The 25,601-nt window shown below is 30.7% G+C and overlaps 1 protein-coding gene across 2 annotated transcripts in view; it reads right to left on the bottom strand.

Annotated features, from left to right (window-relative positions):
* The window catches only part of LOC124533416 (BMP-binding endothelial regulator protein), a 48,545-nt gene that overhangs the window by 9,563 nt on the left and 13,381 nt on the right, over positions 1–25,601 (bottom strand). The window contains exons 2-3 of one of the 2 annotated variants that reach the window (XM_047108651.1): positions 17,103–17,286; positions 11,374–11,474 (exon numbers count right to left, since the gene is read on the bottom strand). In XM_047108651.1, the coding sequence (XP_046964607.1) occupies positions 11,374–11,474; positions 17,103–17,202 (201 nt within the window). In that variant the 5' untranslated portion in view covers positions 17,203–17,286. The remainder of the gene's footprint in view (positions 1–11,373; positions 11,475–17,102; positions 17,287–25,601) is intronic. The other variant, XM_047108652.1, reaches the window with a different exon arrangement.

Here is a 25,601-nt window from a genome sequence, read left to right as displayed (position 1 = left end):
GGATTAATAATTTTATTAGCTCATAGACACCAGTAATATGCATATATATGTAGTAGCTAATAAAATTAGACGATTTTGTGGCTGCTTTGGAATCAAAGATAAGAGATATAATTCGAATGAGCAGATTGTTGATAGTGTAATATGCAGATTAATGCGTTCCGAGTTTATTTTACTTATGTTAAATTTTTTATACATTGCAATTAGCTTAATCATTAATGTATTTTCTATATGATAAAAACAAGAAATAATTAATCGAATTAAAATAATAATCTTTGAAATCGTGGGACTCGATATTAAGTAAGCGTGCACTAATTATTATTTATACGATACAATTATTATTTGATAAGAAGGAGAGATACGAACACAATTTACGCTAATATTTGACAGATACATTATAAAATAATTGGAATAAGAACTCGTAACGAAAATATAATCCAAATTGACCCTCACAGTTGGATAAATAAATAAAAATCCACTTTAAATAAGATTCGACATTAGTCGCGATCATTAATTAATACCATTATATTATTAAGAGAATGATATTCATTAAATGTTCGGTGTTTTCAAAAGCCGATTTGTCAACGTTCTTGATGAATTCGCAAATACATAATACATTAATTATATTCGTTTTGTTAAAATCAATACACTTTAGGCTAATGTATATCATATGTATATTGTATATTAAGCATTCATAGACACACCTCTGCTTCTATTTTAATAAATGAGTGCAGGTTATCTGCTCTGTTTTATGTGCGGTACATTATAATAAATAATGACCAGTCGACAGATTTAAGTACATTTATTTTTAACCAACGTAAATATTCCTCTATTACAGGCTCACTTCAAAGAGCCGCTTCAGAAATTCGGTTAAAGCACTGAAATACAATAAACATGAAAGTGTAGTAAGTGACCTCGTGTACGTAATGTGTAGACAAATATATATCCAAGACGAAAACCTAAAGTTCAAACGAATTTAATTTCTTATTTCAAAATAAGGTGCTTGAAGGTTTTATTTTACAACACGCCGTTGTGGCTCTTTGCGAAGATATGTAAGCATGTTACATTCAAAATATTATTTTTGACTGGCAACACGATTGAAAGGATTTTGTTTCTTTTATATTTGTAGATCATCGGAAAATGGGTATTACATTACTGTGTACACTAAAAATAATAATCATTCGGCATAAAATGAAACGAGCTTTTATTTTGATCTCGCTAGAAAAACGGTAGTAGGTGGTAGTGGTGGGATACATTGGTGCCGCAACACCTAAATACCTACTGAAAAACCAGCGGTACCCTCGCCGTCTCAACTGCGGGCGAAGAAAACAAACTTAAGTCAGCTTATGACAAAGAGCATAGAAATATAAACATACATATTGGTAAGGCGTTATACATTACGTAAAAGAGATCTAACTATTGATTGCAATAGTTGGCTAGTTCCACAGATTAAAAATATTACTTTATAAACAAATTTTCTGATTTTTTTATTATTCTATTCAATTAAAATACCTCATCAATTACAGATATAAAGTTTTTCGTATTTTTAGTGACATTAATAATAAATTGAAACATCGTAACGAAAGCTAAACTTTTCCTCAATAAAAATATTGGTAACGACAAATAAGCAAAATTTCTGCCAGTCATAAACAAACCGCGATGAAGTTTTGTGGTTAATATGATTCCTTCAATTTAGGTTATTATTTATTAATATTTTATCAGTCACTAATAAAATACGTTATTCCATTTATCGAATAAAATCTACATTTGCTTGAGAATCGATTATTATGTAACAAAGACTAACTGTAATATTGACAAACATTTGAAATGTTATCACTGTCTACGGAATTTTAGTTATCAACCCATAAAACAGCCAACTCGAGCTGTATTGATTTGTCATACGACTGCATCTTGATAACATCAACTAGGCACAAAGGTGATCGAAGCCAATTGAAATTAATTAAATAATGTCATTATAAAGACAAAACAATGTTATTAATTAAAGTCATTATGACCTAATTAATTTAACATCTGCATAACATTGCAAAGTTATCGCAAAATAAGTCATTACACTGTGACGATATTTTATTTCTAAAAACATTTCGTATTTATATTTAACGTAATCTTCTTATTAATAAAAGTCACTCAATGTTATTTTTGAAATTGAAATGACAAGATTATTACATGAAATATTTAATAACCTTACGCAATACATATGCACTAAGTATTTACTAAATAGTAACTGCTAACAAAGTTATGTATTTTATTTTTAAATAATACCAAATAATAATGCTTTGTGTTTACGCCAATTCAGTTCATGTTAATTGATAAATAATTCAAAATAATATATTATATAATTATTTAACACATGAATAATATCTTAGGTTAGTTACAACGTCTGTAAACTGTTGGTGTCTTTATAATTATTTTGTTTTAATACTAACAAAATAACCCAAGAAAACAAAGTCCAGAGACATTATATAGATAAGAAAATTTAGATAATGAAAATAATTTGCATCGTAACTATGTTTTATCGGCAATGAACAAATTGACTCTATAGATCTTGAATCGTTCTACTTTTTCGTTATTTAAAAATAATAAAATGATTATCTATTTTTTTTTCTTTATACCAGTAAGGCAGAATAATTTTGAATCTTTGTCTTCGCCTTTATTTATAAAAAAAATGAACCATGAGAAATTTATAAAACATAAGCCGTGTCATAAGGAAAAGTTTCATTCGTATCCATCTACCCAGTCATTTACTTCTGATAGGTACTGATAGATATAGATCCGACAGATTACTTCTGATAAGTAGGATACCTATTTAGCGCACATGAAAAACAATACTTTTCATGTTGGATGCCACGAATAACACTTATTGATGTTTTCATAAATCAAACTGTCAAACATAGAAGTGCTTATTACACAATAATTTTACTAAGAATGTTAGGTGTCTGTTATTTTTAATATACTTCCCAAAACTAACAAGTTTTATATACTAATAGGTACTCAATCATTGCAAGGATTTCTAAAAATTATTTTAGGATGTTATAATGTAAATATTATTCCATTATTCAATTGGTTTCGTGACCGTCACACCACATCCCGTAGTGCTGATAGTAGACCCGAAATTCCTCACTTCCTGGCTTTGCGCAATCTGCCATATTGTAACATCTTCATTGCGCACTTATAACTTTTTATTGCGAAATTTGTTCTTTTTTTTAAATTTTGTGTTATATATATTAAATAATTGACTTACATCGCACAGCCTAAGCCGTTGAGGTAGACGAACGAAATTTTGCAAAAGGAAACGCACGTGTGAATTAAGATACATTTTTTTTATTAATTTCCGAAGAAGTGAAAATGAAAGTTTGCATCGAAATTCGTCATTTCTGATATTAGAAACATGATTTCCAGTGAACTGATTACTTAAGAGTGTGTAACTTGGGATGAAATTTCGTAATTTTTGGAAGTTAGATAATAAAGAAATATATATGATTCTGTTTTTGAACACTCTTCATATAAGACGGTGAAATTGGGGGTAAGAGATTGTATACATGCTTGCCTTATTTGAGTGCTTGAAATAGTTCAGTGAATTAGCGGGAATAGAACTTTCGACTTCTATTTATATTCCCATTCGTTAGAAGGCTACTTTAAGAATGTATGTATTTAGGTGAAAAAAAGCCAAAAATACAGTTCACATGCCTCTATATTTCTTTAGACCACCTGTATTTCTTATATGTCAACAAATATAATATGCCTTCTTTTCTATATATATATATATTATATTATTCTAATGACAAATAATATAATCGATTAACGTAGTCAAAATATATTTATTAGCAAAACAAACAATAAAGCAACCGTTAGACATTTTTTTTCTAAAATATTCATATTAATTTAATGCTATTTATATAAATTTTCCAATTTTTATATGAAAACTAAAACATAAATAGTTCTTATGCATATAAAAAACGTAATAAAAAAAATATGCTGTCGAACCTTAAATATTTGAAACAGCGTTATAATGATTGTTATTTACGCGTCACCTGCGAAAAATATTCGATGCGTCGAATAAATTTTGAACGTTAACATAATATTCGTTTTAAAACTTACTTTATCTCCCAATTAACATATTAGATTCGAGCGAGTCAGACTGCTGGGGGACGAGACGATACCGCGGCCCGCCGTATCTACGAGGATACCACTTAAATTATACCAACGCATACCACTCCGCTGTTATCACGTCGATACTCGATTTTATTTTCTATTTTTTCCATACAATAAAATTTTATATACCGTCATAGAATTTTATTACGAGGAATACTTTTTCGCTTATTTGTGTTTTATTCTTACACTATTTATAAAAAAATCTTTAACTTTTGTGCGGTGCGTTTAGTGATATACAATTATAAGTACTTATATTTTATTCATAAATGAGCTTATATTACAATTGCACTGTTTAGAAATGGATAAGTTTAGAATGGAAAATCGTTAGATAAAACATTAAAATTTATTTTCTCAGTTCCAAACTTAACAAATTGCGAGGGTAGTCGGTATATTTACGACACATAGATCAACAAAATGTCACTGCTCTATTAAAAAAACAAGCGTTATTGATACCATATAGTGTCACATATATATATAGCTATAGAATGCTACTCATGGTATTAAATATAATATATATAAAAGATAAATAGAATCAATACGAAGTTCGATTCTATTAACGTCGTAGGTGACTAGGTATAATTTTAGCGTAAATCTATCAGGTTACAAATGAAAACGCTTTGCTAATTATATACGATTAAACAGAAGTATGTACTAGTAATTGTATCTATTCGAGTAAATGATCCCGGAGTGGCGACAGCGCAAGGCCGAGTGTGGGCTGCGCGCGCAGGCTCCCGCACTCCCGCACCGCAATGCTGCCGAGCGGCATGGCGCCTTCAAGCTTACTATTTTTTGCGCGGGACACGCGCTACATTCTATGTAATCCGCTTCATTTACTGAACGATGTAATTAGCAACAAGAATTTATCGTTAGGATGAACTGTTGCTACATGGAAGTTATAAAAATATTTTTTACTGCGCGTTAAAGCTTTTTCAATACTTGCGCATTTCTTAGTTTGTGCGAATAAGGTTGAGGACAAAATGTACAAACTACAGACAAATTGTACAGCAATGCAATAATAAAATACAAAGTACTATATTGCCATATTAGTAAAAGTATCTTTACTTGCTTTCATTGCTTTTTTAATCGAATCGTACGAATGATAGTACTAACATACAACGTAGTACACGTTGTACAAAACAATTAAAATAAAGTCGAAAAAGAGTTTTAAGTTAGATTTTTCATCCAATGAGGTGCCTATATTTTATATTATTGGCGTGAGTACCAATTCTGGTTTTAAACCCCGTTTGGAATATAAAGCTATATAATATGTGAGCAAAATTAAATAGTAACGGTGACGACTGAGAAAAACTTATTTTATTTAAAACTGTAAATTTCTGAATGTTTATTTTTCATATGCTAAGTAAGGTTTCCTATACTGAAATCTGTATTTAAATATATTTTTTTACTAACCAGGTTATAATAAATTTATTTTAGTTTAATAAAAAATAAATATAATTATTAAATAATTCATTTTTGCGATACATATACAGAGCTTTTTATGGCAGCACCACACGTCATTTTATTTCGATTGTATTACTTACAAAATATTCCCTATCTTTCGGAAACAGTACGAAAAACAGGATTAATGAGATAAAGCCGAACAAAGGAACGACAGATATAGAGCGCAATATTTTACCACATGGATTATATTGATTTTAAAGATATGGAATCAAACCAAATAAGTTTGGACATAAATAAAACTAAGACGGTCTATGAGAAAAGGAATAAAACAATGTCAAGAGCACATCCGCGTTGAGATTATTTGGTTATTGCTATGCGGATATGAAAACAGTTTTTATGCATATTCTCTGCTGTGTTTTCACAAAGGTGTGAACTTGGAAAATGTCCTCATTGAAACTAAGTCAACCGTAAACTTTCAGAGACATTTAAAATTACTTATATCGGAATCAAACTTGATTTTTTGCATCATAGCAAAATATAACAACAATATCTTTGATGTGTGGTGTGTAAAAAAATACACGTTGCTAGAAGAACCGGTGCGACCGCATACCGCGCGCGCGCTCGCGGCAAGGCCTTGCTGGCACCTGCGCCCGCGCCGCTCGCGCGCTCTCCACTCACCCACTTTCACGTTTCGACTGACACCGACATCGCACATCGACACCACACTCACTGTTATCGTACTCGGTGACATCCCCTAGATGTGATAAAGATGTATATGTTTCAAAAATAGAACAGACAATTTCTGATATACGTCGCACCATAGAGTACGTACTCGTATTATAGTACACTGGTTTATTTTGAGCAATTACTCAGTTTATAAATAGCTCATACTATTTCACTTTGCTAAAATATCTGTATTTAATACGGTATGATAAATAGTCTTAGATACCTCAGTTGCTAGTCAGAGGCAGCACGACCATTACTTGAGCAAGCAATTTTCTTGTGACTATAAAGTACAATTTATGGCATATTAATAGAGGTAACATTGGAGATAAAAATAGCGTTTTTACTTTATTACACTTAAGATATTTCAGTTCTACTTTTAGAAATGTTAAATGGAAATTTACCAAAAAATTATGTTTTAATAAAAGACAATTTTGTGAATATCGCAATAAAAGATTTTAATTAAAAAAATGTAACATACAGTGTTACATATATAATACATATAGCTTAACTGTTTTTAGCTGCACCATAAACTAAAACCGTTTACTATACATGTGCAGTTTATAAGAACTGAAGTCATAAACTTTAATCCGCGCTTCGATAATAATTGACATGACTCATTAAAGTAAGAGGTGCGCGGGAGCCACGAGATGCTATCAGCAGCTACTGGGCTACATAAAAAGGCTAATGGTACCCTCGGGTCAAAGCGTCGCCACCAATCTCTGCGAGCCTCTGATATCTAATGACAGCCTTGATAAATAAAACTCGCACACAAAACAACCATTGAGACACGTGATCTTGCTTCGACATTGTTCATGAGTTTTCTATCAAAACACGAGATGGATAAATCATAAAAATTCCATCAACGGGATAGCATCCCGTCGACGTTATGTGGCACGCGACAAAAAAGCCCATTAGGTAAGCAAATGTATATTTTAATACAGAATAAGCGATAAATCTCGCGATGGGCTTTCGAATTCCGCGCAAGTCATCCGACGAGGTGAGATCGGCTGGGAAATACCACACACATATGCGTACCAAGGTGTACAACCTTACTTACATACATACTGATGTCGTGTCTGTGCCAACTATGTAAAGATAACGTATTCATTATATATTTTTACGACTTAAATTTTGTATGTCAATCGAATATCGATACTGAATGTGAGAGATGCCGCGAATATGCAATAATAATCATCTTTATATTAAAGATCTATGTCGCTAAGATAAGGAATACTAATATAATGGGTAGGAGATAAATATAAATGGATTTTCTGTTACAAGCAGACGCTTTGGATTCCGAAACTTAAGATAATACCCAAGTGGTTCCGCTTTGAATAATTTCGCTAAAAACAGCCGCCCATTTCAGTGGTGGACCTGAGCGTTTCGCACGTGCTTTGTACACTTCACTAGAGCTGAGATGGCCCAGTGGTTTGAACGCGTACAACTCAACCGATGATTGCAGGTTCAAACCCGGGCAAGCACCACTGAATATACATTGCTTAATTTGTGTTTATAATTCATCTCGTGCTCGGCGGTGAAGGGAAACATCGTGAGGAAACCTGCATGTTTCTAATTTCATAGAAATTCTGTCACATGTGTATTCTATATTTCCTCAAAAGGGAGAGGAGGCCTTAGCCCAGCAGTGGGAAATTTTCAAGCTGCTATTTTGTTGTTATAGTACACTTCAATATTTACTATAGACTTAAGTACACTGTACTGTGTACACCTGCACCTGTTTATAATGCCGTTCATAATCGCTCACAGCTAAACAATCACTATCACGGGTATAGCTATCATTTCGTCATGTTTATGTCTTGCGGGCCATACTTTCACATCCGCACCCAGGTGCCGTTATTGCTGTCCGCAGGATTTATTTTAATCTTAATGCAATTATGTAATTGTGATATCACTTTATAAACATACTTGAACAGAAGTAGATATATATTAACGTGGATTAAATTAAAATACACCGTATAATAGTTTGGTTTTTAAATTACTGGTTTCGGTAAAACTATTTTTTTTAAATTGTGATAAAGTTTTTATACTATAGATAGGGTATGTCGTATCTATCTCGTCGTCATAAACATAACAAGCTCCTGCCAAATAAATAAAAAAATATTGTGAAATACTCATATATACGACGACGTTTGAACGTAGTTATATATTTTAGTAACGGGAAATTCGACAGAGGTATTTATAAGTTAATTGAATCGTAATCAAAGAATATTTTTATATTAATACATTTATAGCATCAATGTATTTAATAACTATATGACGTGGAACATTGTAATATTGAACGAATTCCAGATTTTTTAAAAATATATATGATGATTGAATAATACAGTAATTTTACAAGGTAAATTGTCTAGCATGTACCAAGTTGTACGGGCATGAAACTCAACGTATACGAATATAAAATTATAAGACGTTTTAAACTTGTATACATATATACTTCTATGGAACTTAGAAGGTCACTAATCAAATTACTACTTATTGTCTAAGCGTTAGCATGTAGCACGTGTGAGTTAGAATTATTATTCTATACTAGGAGTGTAATAAATTTATTTAGAGACAGCAAACGTTGTGCAGGCATACAAACGGCCCTTAAACATAACTTGAAAGACAATTATGAGCGAAGAGTATTCACAATAGCACTTTTTAAACGCTGCTCAAACAACCTAAGCAATGTCGTTAGACTAAAAATATTTATTACAAAACAAGATCTTTGTATCATCATTACAATGTCTGTGTCATTTCTTAATTATACACCCAAAATGGTGCAGATTCTTATGTACAGTCAGGGTAAGAAAAGGTTCGTTACTTTAAGATATATTTTCGTGTGTTCATAATGAGCGATAATCTGCTTTACCAATCGAGGATAACATATTGCTTCGTAATAAATTGATGTTTAGATTCAAAATGTACTAAGACTTTAAGACTTGATAAAGGAATAAATTTGAAAAATGACGAAGGTTTTTTTACTCTGACTGTACTTTTAAACGTATTGCTATCCTCTTTTTACCCCTCACCATAGTTTGAGATAGCAACACCCTCAGTTGTCAAATAAGTTTAATATTGAGATTGCTTACAAGAGAATCTGCTTCGAACGAAATAAAATGTTTTATTTAGCAAATCAACTGTCACTATATACATTGTTGGTCGTGTTTTGAAATAAAAAAAAAACAGTTGCAAAACAGTGTCCATAATACGTGTTACAAATAATTTTATAATTTAACAATTTTCTAGATAACGGTATAAAAAGTAATCGATAAAGGTGATTGATAGGATCAAGGCCTTAATAATCGCGAATACTGCGTGGAAACAACGAGTGCAGAGCTAAAGACAATTTCGCTATACACTTATAAACGCTAGAGCCGGCGTTATCTATACGTAACATACATATACGTCTATATATGTTATATTTTATGTATTAGTTTGAAGGATAACTGAGTCATTGTTAGTACAGTGCTAAATTAAAACACTATAGGCAGTGCATCGACAATGTCAGGGACTTCAGAAATGTGCCTTGAATTGCAAACTATCAATACCTACAACCAGCATTTCCATAAAAATTTTTTTCTAAAACATTATATAAATCTATCATTTATATCATAGTATTTTAACGGAAATATGCTTAGATAATATACTTGATAATATTACTAGGTCCTCCGCACAGTTTTACACGCGTTAATCGTGTCTGCTCCGCCCCCTAAATGAGTTATCTAATATATTTTGCGTTAGAACATTTTGCTCTTTCAAACGAACATACAGTTCTTCAGCTTTATATAGATAAATTTGACGAGATTACTTTACGTATTAAAAAAATAAATATTGGAAAACATCACATATATTACTCTGATCCCAATGTAAGTAGCTAAATCATTTGTGTTTTGAAAAATAAGAAGTAACGACGGTACCACAAACACCCAGACCCAAGACGACATAGAAAACTAATGAATTTTCTACATTGACTGGGCCGAGAATCGAACCCGGGACCTCGGAGTGGCGTAACCATGAACACACTACTCGACCACGGGAGGTCGTCATGTCATTACTAGAAAAACATAATATCTCAATTTTTAATAATTTAAATAAATCACACATAACCAATTGATTTATTCTTTTGGTATTCATTTATGGAATTTTTAAAGACATGAAATATGTTATAATATTGTGAAACAAATATGTATCTATAATCTATATCGTAATCCAAAGCAAACATAGACGCGACACAGCTAGTGTTAAATATAAACTAAACAGCAAAATCAAAACATTATACAATATAGCAAATATTATTTAAGTTCTCCACATAGTACAAAGCAAAGTCGCTACCGCCGTCTGTGCGCTTAGATCTTTTATACTACGAAACGGATTTTAATGCGATTTTTGTCAATAGACGACAGTGTGATTCAAGACGAAAATTTATATGTGTAATATATGCATGTTATTGTACAGAAAAGCGGAGATTTTTGATGAGCCTAAAACAATTAGCCTAAAAAAACAATATCCTTTTCTTTCTGTTTGATTTCGAATATATAAGTTGTACGAGTAAGGCCAGGACAGGTAGCTAGTTAAAAATAATTCAAAACGTTGCGCATGCCATCGATAAAATTTAATACTAAGTATGTACATCTTTGACCGTGTTTTTTTAATGTGACTTCGTTTAAGAGTATGCCTTTGATCCTGTACATTTAAACAAGTTAATGAGTTATAGTTTCATAAGTTTTCACATATTTATATAATAATGTAAATGTTAAGTAATTATTTATTAACCACCGAGCATTTAATGATTTATAAGAAAAATAAGCACCTAAAAACTTATAAGTAGGTACCTTGTAGTTTTGATTTCAATATCTAACTTCTAGGTCTTCTAAAAATAAGACCATCTCATATAAATATAAAAAAATAAGGCACAATTTGAATAAAACGTTGTCTACCAAAGCATAACTAATTTAAGTTGATTTTTAATTATACAGTTTGTAATATAATTATTATACGTTCTGTTTGTACGGAGTTGACTTGGTCAATCCGGCGATAAAACTCCTAGGTGAGTTAAAGAGAATAAAAAAGGGCACATACTTTGCACATACAACGGAAGCAACTGCTCCAGTCCTGCTCAAGCCTCTCGTCCTGGAGACGAACGGTCTCGCCTTCATTTGAACACGGTGCTCGTTGGCCTTCTGAAAAAATAAAACAATATTTTATAGTTATTACCAATGATATTCTAATAAACAGATATGTTACCATACTAAACAACAGAGTGTGCCGCGCCAGGGACCGTTTATTTTACATTTCGTTACAAGTAAAAAGGATAGCTTGATAAAAACAACAAGTAAAAGGGATAACTAGATGTTTTAATTACGCAAAACGTATTACTACGTAATTATGATGTATTATAACGTATTACTACGTAAAACAACTAAAGGCAAACGTCCCAATAAGGACGTTTTCTAGTCTTCACTTTTTGCGCGTTAATAACACATCTGTTTACTACAACATCATTGGTTATTACAGGAAACAATCTTTACTTTTTGCTACAATACAGAAACCATTATGATATTTGTGTCGATATTTAAAATTATAATGATAAGAAATTTTGCAGATCTAATATATAAATGAAAGAAACTTTAGATAGTCATAATAATATTTCTACATTTTCATCCTATTAAGCCTTATAGATATTTTAATAAAATATATTAATAAGTATTTTTATATTTTTATATGAATCAGGAAATACGTATACAGGTTTTTAACGTATTTATATAAAACTGGTTACACGTTAAATTGTCTATTAAGTGATTTAGTCATTACATCCAATACGTTTCGCGCAATATTCCGTCGGAGATGATACCGGCATGATGGTTGCTGTCGTAGCCGGTTGATTTACCTTGATTAAAGTCACGGATCCGCATTCTTACTACGTACCGAAAAATCGGCGCCACCGGTTACTAAGATATACGTAAATATTTTGGTAATTAATGTGTGCTCGACTCAAACATAAAGATATTATTCACCAGACGATAAATATGCGAAATATTTTCCGAGTATTATTAATGGTCCGGCTTTTAATGCAAAAGATGTACAACGGATATCTTCTCATTATGCAATGACATCCGTGATTAAAATTAATAAAAATATATTAATTGTGTAATACCTCATTGATCATAAGATACATTTTCGTTTCGTCGAAGTATTTTCGTTTCGTGATCAAGTTTTATTTACATTAAGAGCTGTGCTCATAGCAACAGGTGACTGTCAAGGTTAACGAATATTTTAACGAAATCGCTAAATTTTAGTATATCAAGGAAATAGAATCTCGTCGACTCCAAAATATCACGAATTAAATAGAGGTTTTTAAGCGGAAAACCTTTATAATTGCTTTATATCGTTACGAAAACTTTTAAAGTACATTTCCTCAGAACGCGCCAAGAAAATACGTTATTATATTTTACATTATATTTGTATTTAATATCTAAGATTAAAAAAAGTAACTTATGTTCGATTGTAATGTTATTATTTATTCTATAGTACTTATCCATAAAATAACTTCCTGGTATATAAAATTATGTAAATCAATTTTACTACAAATAATTATGTCCCATTTGCAACAATATATTTTTAATATTCTATATAATGTTGGTATTATTATTATTGTTATATCAATTATTATCCATATCTATTAAATATCCTGCTTACTATAAACAACCAAATATTAATAACTATTAAACGATAGTTTATTGATGAAGCTTATTATACTTATTATAATTTTCTTTTAAATCATTACATATAAATGTACTTTTACGAAATATAATGAAATATTTTGTTTATTTTTTGTTTTGTCTAATACGCGTATAGTGTCATTCTATTAGCTATCAAAATTATTTGGAAAGAAATAAAAAATACATATTTTAGATGATAACAGGCTATGTAAATAATTAAAAAAACTGTTTTTATTCAATCGTGTATTATCTGTGTGTATATTTAATTACTAGCGAGTGATTGTACAACTTTCGAAATACTTGACTGATTGAGGTAATATTAACTTTGTTATTCTAGTATCTGATAATATAGTCAATAATATATAATAATGTATTAAAATGATACATTACTTTTGTAGCAAATAAGAAAATTGTATACGTTTAAGTTGCGCCATTGGTCGACGTATTATTAATTTAAATATTAATTATTGGTCTTAAATTTCGTCACATGTTTAACAGATACAAATTAAGCTAAACAAGCATTGAGTTTGCTGTCAAAATTCAATCAATTCTGACCTCCTTACATGATTTACTATACCTATTATAATTATCATATGAGTAATTTTACAGCTACATCATTAAAGCCTAACAACACTTACAGTCGCAGAAATATGCAGATTTGACGTTACTTTAAAATAAATACTTCAATGTTACACCCATTTACCAAAAACTACCCAAGCAGCCTTCGTTTTTTTTAACCGACTTCAACAAAGAAGGAGGTTGTCGATGCGACTATACTTTTTTTACGTCAGAATGTTGATTTATTAAATGTATATAAAATTAATATGTCCCAGTAAAAGTATATATTGTTTTGTAACATCTTTAATTTTTACTACATATCTATGAAAAAGGAACGTTGATAGTAATTAATATACTAATTATAAATAAAAACGGTGCCACAAAAATTAAAAAAATAGATTAATTATATCTATTATTTGTTAATAATAAAAATTATTATTGAATGTAGTCAAGTTTCTTTTTATAAATTGTCGTTTCGTTGTGCTATAAATTAGACATTACGCAACACTAGGATTGTCACAGAATCCACCTTGCTCTCAAACAACCGGTATGCTAGCGTTGCAGAGACCGCCTGGACCAAGCCGAGCGTTTCTATCTTCTAAATTGTTAATACGCATCAAATTATTATACATTTATAAAATAGATGACACCATATGAAACAGGGAACATAATATTTATATTTATAGAATGTAATAAACTTGTAGGAGGTAAAGATATCATATCTTTTAGTAGAGAAAAAGAATCATACTATTCAAATGAAGGTTAGCGTAAATCGTCTTTGCGTAAGAAGACTTTTGTATTGATAAGTTTAAATTAAACGTAGAGCTCAACCGGATTTCAGATTTTACACCAAACAAATAGCGCGAAACTTAGAACTTACTTTTATTACCCACCAAACTTATATGATCATGCGTAAGAAAAAAAATACGAATTCCACGTTTTTTATCAATATGTTTATCTCGTACACAATATTATGACTTGACTATTATAATTTTTTTTTTAATTCTATATCATTGGAAATGTGTTTCATCGTAGTTTAATGAAAAGTTCAACAAATATTTCCTCTCGATTGTGAGTTCGTGACCTGACCATTAAGTCATTCGCGAGTCATTGCACTATCTGAATAGTCGCTATAAGACCTAAGTTTAATATATTATTTCTGCACAACAAACATTCATATATTGTAGCTGATTATACGACTATATATTAAAATATCGCTGTGATTTGTAAATGTAGTTTAATTGTAAATTAATTATTTTATTCGTAAGATATTTTGTTTACTTCATATTATTTTGTTTTATTCGTTAATTATTGGAAGGCAGAAGGAAGTTGCGTATTTTTTATAGGTCACATTTCCCTATGAACACCGGAACCGCTAGAAGTAAAAACCTAGCTTGACATTGGTAATACTCCACCAAATAATAAAAGTCCGAAGACATTTTTAACTTTGCCGTTTCGTAAATTCAAATCGTTTGTAAAAAATACATTGGTAGAAAAAGCATATTATTCGATACAAGCAGGATATATGAATGTAAATAATTGTTTTTAACTAATATGACTTTGTATTTTTTAAATGTTAAAAAAGAGTAACTACTGAGTTTCTTGCGGGTTCTTCTCGGTAGAATCAACTTTCCGAACTGGTGGTAGCTTCACTTAATTGTAAAATGACGATTCAAAAGTGCTTGTAAATGCCTACTTGAATAAAATCTATTTTGATTTGAATGTAAGAATTGAATTGAATTAAAGAAGTTTATCCTTTTTGTTTAGCTGTTTGCACTGGAGTAGTATGTCCGGAAAACTTGACAAAAAATAACCACCCTGACAACCTTGTTAGTAACAGACACTAATCGAGGGGCTATTATCTGTCTTCGTCAAAAACTGGTGGTGAAAATTAATTCATTTGAAAATTAGTTCAATTTTATTAAACAATTTCGTTACCGAACTTCAGACGGTCTTGTTATTTTTAGTAAATACAATTGTCTGTGAAAACCAATGAATTTAAGGCTAATTTATCAAACTGTTCTTTAATTGCGTAGGTCTGATTTAATTAAAACGATTTCGAACAGGAGGAATATTCCAATCAAAATGATATTAAAAAAAACTGAAAAATGCGTGGATTCTACGCGGAGAGTGTTTTGCACTATTACTATAGCAAATAAAATGAATTTACTAATTTGAAATTCACTTGAATTCACTACCGACGCGAATGCATGAAAGTAAGCAAAATTGAAAATAAAATGAAACCAAACCTAATTTATTTCATGAACTAAAATTATACTAGTATGTTCTGCCACAGCCCACAATATGCAAGAATGTTGCAAAATTTTGTATGTCACTTCGAGCTAACTTCTTCTAACTAACTTACGTTTCACTTGCCTATCGAGTGCAGAATATAATTATTTATGAAATTTGTCAAAGTAAGACAACCATCTCTAAATAGGATAAAAAAATATCTATATTTGCATATAATATAGTGTGCTACAGAGAAAATGAGTAAATTAATAAATTTTCTCTCTCAAGGCGACTAATTAAAATCCTTGCTACTCTATTTTAGTCAGTCTATTTAGTGCTATATAAACACTATAATATTGTTTATATACTTATATTTCTTAGTACTTGATTTAATTAATATTATTATAAATATTTAATTATCTGTGATTATGATACAGTAGTGCCTAATTAATAACTACATTGAAACAAAACTTAGCTCTATCCAAATCGATTTTATCTCACAGATATTTTATATAAGTACGTCATCAGTGCGTAAATTAATCTAAATGATTGTTTTCAATGTTACACATTATGTGACTACGAATTACTCATAATTGTATTGCTGTTTTTTAGAATCATTCGACCGTAATTTCATATAGGTTTCTTTAGCAATACTGCGTGTCGCATATCGCATTCACGAATCACTGAAATCAAATAATCTCTCTGGTTATTGCATTAGCAGCTGCCCGCTTTGGAATCGAAATAGCGACTTGGTGTTGCTTACAAAACGATATCAGTCCGATATCTGTACAATTATCACTACAAGTTGCAGTTACATTTACATTGCCACTGGAGTTGTTTCAATTAAACGTCGACGTAGATATAAATAATGGATGCAATACACGTGCCTACCAGTCAGCGCTAGCGTTCATTATCCAGCTGTTCACCTGTTTTTTTTTTAATTGTATATATATCCATCGCCGTTTTATAACCTTATTAAATTGTAAAATATACTTTTATTGTTGTAATCTATCTGGAATTTACGCATTTATGTGGTATATCGACGACACCATGGTCGACCTCCATGGTCGAGTGGTGTGTACACCGGTTTTCATGGGTACGCCACTCTGAGGTCCCAGGTTCGATTCCTGGCCGAGTCGATGTAGATTACCATTAGTTTTCTATGTTGTCTTGGGTCTGGGTGTTTGTGGTACCGTCGTTACTTCTGATTTAAATAACACAAGTGCTTCACCTACTTACATTGGGATCAGAGTAATTTATGTGATGTTGATGTTGTCTCAAATAAATCTGAATACTAACTGATAACGCCGTGAATGGAGCCATCGGCAACGATGAAGTCGGAGAACATCGCAAGCAGCAGAAGACAGGCAACGGCGTGTGTGGAGCGCGGGCCGGGCATGGTCGCGGCTACTCGCGGCGCCGGCGCACGCCGCTGCGCGCCCCTCGCATCACACCCTCGCGCCACGCGACTCGTGCGCAACACCTGCAACGTCACACACACGTAACTCCTCGAATCACCTCCTACGTATAATTAGCTCATGACCACACTCACGACGGCGTGCATGCTCTCGGAATGCCAAATCACCCTCGTAGAACGATAGCGAACACTCGTTTACATTATTCTTAATCTATTTATTTATATGGTAACTAATGACTGGTAGTAAGCTGCTGTATTTCTTGAATCGTTTGTATTTAAAAATATGTACAGTATAAATAGTATACGTTAAATGTTTTGCACTGTTTATTTTAACCTATTTATGAATTCGTATTAAATATAAATAGGTACGTACTGACTTAATGTAAGTTTATGAAGTACGTAGATTTAGAAATGCTATTGCATTAGCAAATTGGAATAGAGAAACTCGATTCGTAATATTATTAGGTGTATATGTATCATTGCACCCCACGACTTAACTATTGAACTGTTCAATCTATTGCATATTTCGTTACGAGCCGTTAAAACAATGTTATCCTCTTTTTATAATTATAATCTTACACCTAAACATTTGTATGGAACAATAATTTGCTTGCTCAATACTAACAAAGGATACCTTATCGAACAAATAGAAATTATTTTTTTCCTGTTTATAGAATTTACTTAATGCAACAATTGATAAATTGACCGAAAACAATTGAAAGTTTGATTAATAAAATTTAATGTAATTGCATCACAATAACACTTACCGATCCCAGATTGAGGAAGGTACTTAAACTACACATTACTAAAGCTTTTAATAAGAGTAGAATCGGTAATGTTTCACTTTGATGTAATCCAATAAAATGTAATTTGGAAAAATAACAAATCATCGGAATGTGCGGTGACGTCACGATGTGTACAAGTCAATGGACTTGAAATTATCAAGTGATAAGTATTTTATTTAGCACGATTTCTTACAAAGCCGCCCTATAGATATACCGATAGACGGCGGTGATTGATCGAGAATAGTATTTGAGAACCCAAATCTATATGGAATGAAAGATCTTCGCTGAAAAATCTAGTTTTTTTTAAATTACATTAGGCTTACGCACGTCTATATTCATACTTATCGGTAATAAAGGAGTTTCATATAAAAAGTTTTTGCTTAGATGTATAATTTATTAATTTCGTATTATTCTTGAACGACAATAATGATTCTTTGTTTTTTTTTAAAAAATAGTTACTCTATAGATATATTAATAATCGCTGTCGTAATTTTAAGATATTCATTAATAACATTTGATATATATTTTAATATAGACAAAGGAAACATGATGATAAAATTAAGATTAACATTATAATATTAACAGTTTAAACAACCTTCTCCGATGACGCAAGTGTCTGTATGCATTACGGTATTACGGTATAAAGAGAACCACTGACGTCTGAACCTTTGTTGGAAATTAGAATACGATTTACAATTTACATAATTACGAGATATCTGCAAGTACTAGCTTCCTTTTATGGTTAAACATCTAGTTTTGTGTAACTGTGTCTCAATGGGATTGGGTTAAAAGTAATTATATTTACAATAATCATAAAAACTATATATATATATATTCGTATTATTGCATAATTCGTTACTGTTTAGCTATTTGACATTTCATTTTTAAATCATTTAAGACTTTCTGATTGATAATATCAAATTTGGTAATATGAATTATTGAAAAGTATAAGTAAGTAGAGGTTTCGATACGAAAAAAAGCGTTTTACAAATGTTAAGATGTATTAATTTATGAAGGCGCGCCCCTCCACCTACAATAATAATTATTATCGAAGTTCACTAGTATGAGTGGCGCACGTATCTAAATTATCTCTTAGTGTGTGTGAGAGGACTAGAAGTACCGACAGCAAAAAAATATATTTATTAAGTTTATTTCATTAAAAATGAATGAATATGGTGTGAAGGATAGATCTATAACGTACCCATCGATAATGAAAAAAAAAACAGTGTTTTCATTTTTCAATTTATCACCGCCGAACTAAAGTCTTCTTTTATTATGTTTGTTTAGAATATTAGAAGCAGGTATGATTATTGAATTGAATGGTTGTTTACATTTTTAAACTTAGAACATCAACACTCAGCGTGATACGTATTTATGACATAATGGATTGTAATAAAGATACAGAGATTACCGAACTACATTAATTTCAATAAACATTACACACTAATATATTATAGAATACTTCGATACGTGTTTGTCACTGAGCTTCATCGGAGCTGAACTGGATTTTGATGATTTAATTTGTATGTGAGTCCATCTTAGTTTAGATCGGATCCGGATAAGTAGTGCTGCGATCGGGAAGTAAATATTTAATGTTGTCTTAGATTTTCGCGATTATTACACATTGAAATAAACCTAGTTTTAACGGATTTAAATCGCGTATATTAAATATTTTACCCTACCCTACCCTAATTAGTCTACCCGTGACCACGAACTCTGTAAAGTGCTCAAAACGTCGGGATGATAAAAATAATTAATATACGCGATTTAAATCCGTTAAAACTAGTTTTATTTCAAAGTAGATATTTTTATATATTTACCCGTACGGTTAAGGAGACAGACAGCGAGGACTATGCAATATTCTTTAGAAAGACGTTAGTGATAATTATTGAAAATTAAGCTGATGTACTTCGATAACATTATATACATGTAAATATTTAATGCAAAGTTGTTATAATTATGATAAAATATGTCGACTTGGATAAATCCCCTGGCACCATTTATCACAGGCAATTCGTAAAACGTTAAATCTGTATTAAAATACACAATATATTAGTATAGCATCAACGAATTGATTCGATTGTTATTATTTCTTGAGCTGAGATGACCCAGTGGTTAGAACGCGTACATCTTAACCGATGATTGCGGGTTCTAACCCAGGCAAGCAACATTATATACATGTGCTTAATTTGTATTTATAATTCATCTCGTGCTCGGCGATGAAGGAAAACATTGTGAAGAAACCTGCATGTGTCTAATTTCATCGAAATTCTGCCATATGTGCATTCCGCCAACCCGCATTGGAACAGTGTAGTGGAATATGTTCCAAACCCTCTCCTTAATGGAAGAGGAGGCCTTATCCCAGCAGTGGGAAATTTACAGGCTGTTACTTTACTTTTTTACTTTTTATTTTTAGAAAATTCTGTCATCTAAAATACCAGAGCTTCATAAATGCGAAATAAAATTATGAGCGTAAGTATTGAGTTTAAGTGATACCCAAGATGTATCAAAAAGAAATGTAAACAAAGAAAAAACAAATCTACCCAAATTAACAAACTAAATTTGACTTTACACATTGAACATTGCTTCATACATAGAACACTCGTAGGTAAGTAGACACATAACGAACTAACGTCCTTACCATTTTTTACAACATTCCACACGAACATTGACCTCAAATAGGTACCTAGTCGGACTCATAGAATTTATTTATTAATAACAGTGTATCGCAAAAAGTGTTTCATATTAAATGCGTTTAACCATTAAGTAACAAATACGAAATATTACAAAAATATTTTGAAATCAATCTTTATTAGGTATAGATTGTATCCGTAATCCGTGAAATGTAAAACATTATAAAGAAATTAAATAACTTCATAATAAAAATGCAGTAAATCGTATCCTCCAGGCCTCTTGATATCACATTAATGTAAATATCAAACTTTGTTCATTGTTTTGATCGCGCTAATCTAGAGTAAGTACTTATCGGTTTCGAAAAGATCTATTTTATTTAATAATAATTTTTTTGGGTAGGTTATGTGACTTATGGGCTATTTTACCCGATAGGAAAAAAGTAACATTTGACGCGTAAAAACGCGCAAAGCAAACTCGTGTACGATGTGTATAATTAAATAACTCTGTGAGATATTTGTCAATTACGTTAGTTCCGGTTTCATATCCTCCTTTGTAATGCGTTTTTAGACGCCGCAAAAAAAAACTCGTTATGAATTCGCTCAACTTAGTCTTTTGGCTAAATACGAGCAGAGCATTGCTATTTATGTTATTAGCATTTGCGTGGCTCGAGTTCATTAAATAACGCAAATAAACATCAAATAAATCAAACGCAACGCTCAGGATATGAAATCCGACGTTCGATTTTTATTTCTTTTGGGATATCATGAACACTATATTTATTTATTGTACATATTAATATCTACATAATAAAATTATAATTATACATGTACGAATAAAATAAAAATTATATTTAATTAAAACGACGAAATATTAGATATATACACAATCAACATTAAGTACCTATTATTGAATGTTTATTTTTATATATAAATATCTAACAATTTAATAAATGTTCATATGATTCTTATTTTTTTTTTTTGTTTGTTAACATTTTGTAAATGGAAGGCGTTTAATAAATAATTAGTTTTTATTACACGATACGATACAAGATGCCACTTAAATTAAAGACGGTAGCCACATCCGGTAACGAGTATTGTTACTTTTTTTTCTACCACATGTCAATCAGTTAATTGTCATTAAAAATGCTGAGCACACAATGCGTTACATAAAAACTTGTAGTGATATGAAATGAGGAAAAAATGTTATTACTGCTCTCGTTGATACATAACACATAACACGGGCTGGCAGAAAATATTTAATACAAAACAAACAGATTAAAAAAAATATTCAATGTGTCAGTGTTCAGGAAATTTAAAAAATATTTATATTTTGAAATGAATGAAGAACAGTTACTTATACAGAATAGGTATTTAAAAAAGAAATAACAATCAATTAATAGTAATCAGAGATAACAATTACTTTTATTATTAAAAAGAAAATTATATCAAATATGTATTTTAATTAATAAATCGTTTAAGTTCAACTTGTATATCTTTATTAATTATTTTTATCAATTGATTGATTGGCAACCCTGGTTGATACAGATTATGTTAATGATTTGTTATGACTAGGGACAAATGAACTCACATCACCAAATATTTCGCTCCATAGTGAAGTAACATCTACATACGTTTAAATTTTTAAATATGGAACAAACTAGCATGAAGGTTTATCTAAAAATAATCATAGACATATATACTAATTTAAAAAAGGGAGATGTTATGGTTAGAAAAAAAATTATAGATCTTAATCATAAATCATAATAAAATAAATATTATATGTATATGGTAATTAGTACAAACTAGAAATATATTGTTGTTATATAAGATATAAATATCACGTTAATTTTGTAATTAATATTTGAAAAATAAAACAATTTCATCCAATAAAACCTAAAAATATAAAAAACACAAAATAAACTAATTATCATCCGTTAGCTAAATTTGGTTTGGTGTTCACTATTCCAAATAATTAAATTAATTATCACTAATACGAAATATCGTATTCATTAAAATAAGTAGTAAAATACATACTAACATTTTCAGCCATTATGCGTATCATTAAACACAAAACAACCTCACACAAAACGAACCGAAACACTAAAAAGTCGTCAGATTATACAAAGTCTCAAGACCACCATGCTGGTCTCCTGGAAAGCAGCGCTAAGCATTCAAAAGAATGTGCTTTGTTTCCACATGGGAACATTTTAGCGCCCACGGCATAACTTCCGCGAAGGCATTTAGCAAGCCATTGATAAAATTAACTACACGACAAATTACCGGCTATTGAATAAAACATAATCCGTTTCAAATGAGACACACATGAACTATTGCGGGCGGTCAATGCTAAGACGTTTAATGTGCACTTAATAGTAGTTTAAACTTATTTATACGTATCTGTTAAATAAATTACCCGATCAATTTATCTCTGAAGTTATACTGATTAATTTACTATTTCAATGATAACTCCTTTTCTAGTAAATTGTTGTCTATTATAAATTAAAATAAATTTTATTTTTCGTTTGACTAATTTGAATAAGATTATAAATTTTGTTTTTTGATAAATTAATTGTTTAAAAAATCATTAAAGATCGTTATTAACAAAGTCAATTACATAATTAATACACAAACAGCGCATCAATTAACTTGTTGAGTTATATTAATAGATATTAGTACTAATTACAATTTCAAAGGTCAACGATAAACAAACCATAGATAATTGGGTCATGTGTTATTGCTATTATTATTTGCACTTTATAAGTCCGAGTAATTACTTTAAAATACATAATGAACTAAATAATGTATAAAAAATGTATCCACAATTACTAAGTTTTTGGCAGTATATTCTGGAGGTGTGCTTATTTAAAAAAAAAACGTAAAGTAGGTGTATCAAGGTAATATATCTCTTCTCTTCGTTTTTTTTTTTTTAATTTGAATATTTAATAGTGTATTTCTGCCTTTACTGCTATCTAGTCTTTTATCGCTTTCATCAGAAGATACGTAAAATAGCAGTAAATAAATATTCAAATTTTGAAACTTTTTTTAATATTTGGAAAATGACAGAATAACACCGAAAGAGTAAAATTGAAAATAAAACTTCGACAAATAAAGGTAAAGTAAACTTTCTTTTTTTAATTCTAAAATTGCACAATATAGACAATTATTCGTTTTTCAGTACGTTTTAAGATATAGAGAAACTTTATTTTATATCAAATTTAAGAATATTGTATCTGTTGCTTCATCAATCAATCATTTCGTTAAGTTCGATTTTGAATATATAATTCTGTTACACTTACAATACAATATAACATTTCTGGACTAATTTTTCTTCATTTGATTTAATTTACAATATATTTGAATTATAGCGATTGAACTGGTTACAGTTTTATAAGATATATGAAGCTCATATAATGATCGAAGAATCAAATCAATATCTGTTTCAAGCTATTAACTGCATTTTACGATGCGGTTAAAGATTTTTTAATTTTTATTATTTTTTTTATAACATTTTTTTACAACAACTATTTAGTATGCATTACTGTTCGTGGTACTTGACCTCGATCTCCAATTAAAAGTTGATATTTGTATATAAATATTATTGTATGGCAGCCATAAATTTCAATAAGAAAGTTGATATTAATGGTCATAATAATATCGGTATTAATTACAATGTAATTTTAAAAATACGTCTTTGCTTTATGTATGTATAAAATTTTATGGACGCATAACTTCAAATGACAATTATTATAGCTGCTTAAATTACAAAAGAGATAATGGCCAGAAATGTCAAAATACGCTTAATTAATTTTAACTAGGCGTTATGGGTAAGATCTCCGTTGTTAGTTGTTTGATCAATAAACCTACTTGGGAAGTAAATATTAACTGTGAGAACCTTAAGCAATTGCAGGTGGCTCGCCGGCATTTATTAGATTAATAAATGTAAACAAATTATTCATGTAAACCTGCTGAGCTAGCGTGAGATAACCGTTAATAATTTTATTACCCATCATCTCCATATGCATCCCGGATCGAAGATTACGAGATTTAGAAAGTCGCTACATCTATGGGGCTTTGGTGAGCAGACGGTTGTCACGGCGTAACGTCAATCGTCACCTACTTTCACAGAAGCATCGGAGGTCGGGAGGAGCGGTGGCAGCACAAGGTCGCGTTAAGGCAAACCACTCGCCGTCAGAATCTTCGTATTGACACGCGCATACCAGTCCCAGAACGGAACGCGGTCGCAATAAAAACTCTCGTATATATTTCACGCGTGCGCAACATTATCTTGATGCTCTCGGCTCCGATTACTTAATGCTCCACCTAACTGTACACGAGCAGCGAAACAAGATCGGGTTTTTTCTCGGCAAGTTCGACGATCCGCAAGGGCGAGATCACCTCGGGGTGTAGTTCCGTGTTGCGGGCTGTTTCCTTGTTTTTGATAACTTAAATGTATGCTATTAAGTATGCAATTACCATTTATACTGACACATTAATAAATACAACTAAACAAGACACATCGCTTTTTCTTCTTCATTGTGTTTCAATATTTCTTATGGTGAAATTTAATTATCGTAATAAGAAATTCATTTAATTCTTTATTTAAATTATATTTCGTAGTTTATCGCTAAGATTAGTCTTATGATAGCTAAATAAATCTTAGTTATCAGAGCCTCATTAACATAGCGATTATCCTACGCTACCGTGCAACGAATTATCTTGTACAAATATTGAAGGAAAACCCGTAATTACCTTTTGTTAGCTGAGATATATTTGGAAATATGTAATCTAGGTGCAAATGGGTAATTCCTACTGAACATAAATTGCTATTTAATATTTTTTACCCGTGAAATTTAATTGCTACAAACAGTTTTTATAGAGCTGTATAGTTATTTTAATTTAAAATATCCAAGTTACTTTTATAATATGCATAATTCTATTCCTTTTAAATCGCCGATAGATAAAT

This window comes from Vanessa cardui, chromosome 11, assembly GCF_905220365.1.
Source record: "Vanessa cardui chromosome 11, ilVanCard2.1, whole genome shotgun sequence".
Lineage (NCBI taxonomy): Eukaryota > Metazoa > Arthropoda > Insecta > Lepidoptera > Nymphalidae > Vanessa > Vanessa cardui.
The sequence above is the reverse complement of the archived record's forward strand: the minus strand, read 5'-3'. Positions and strand labels throughout refer to the sequence as shown.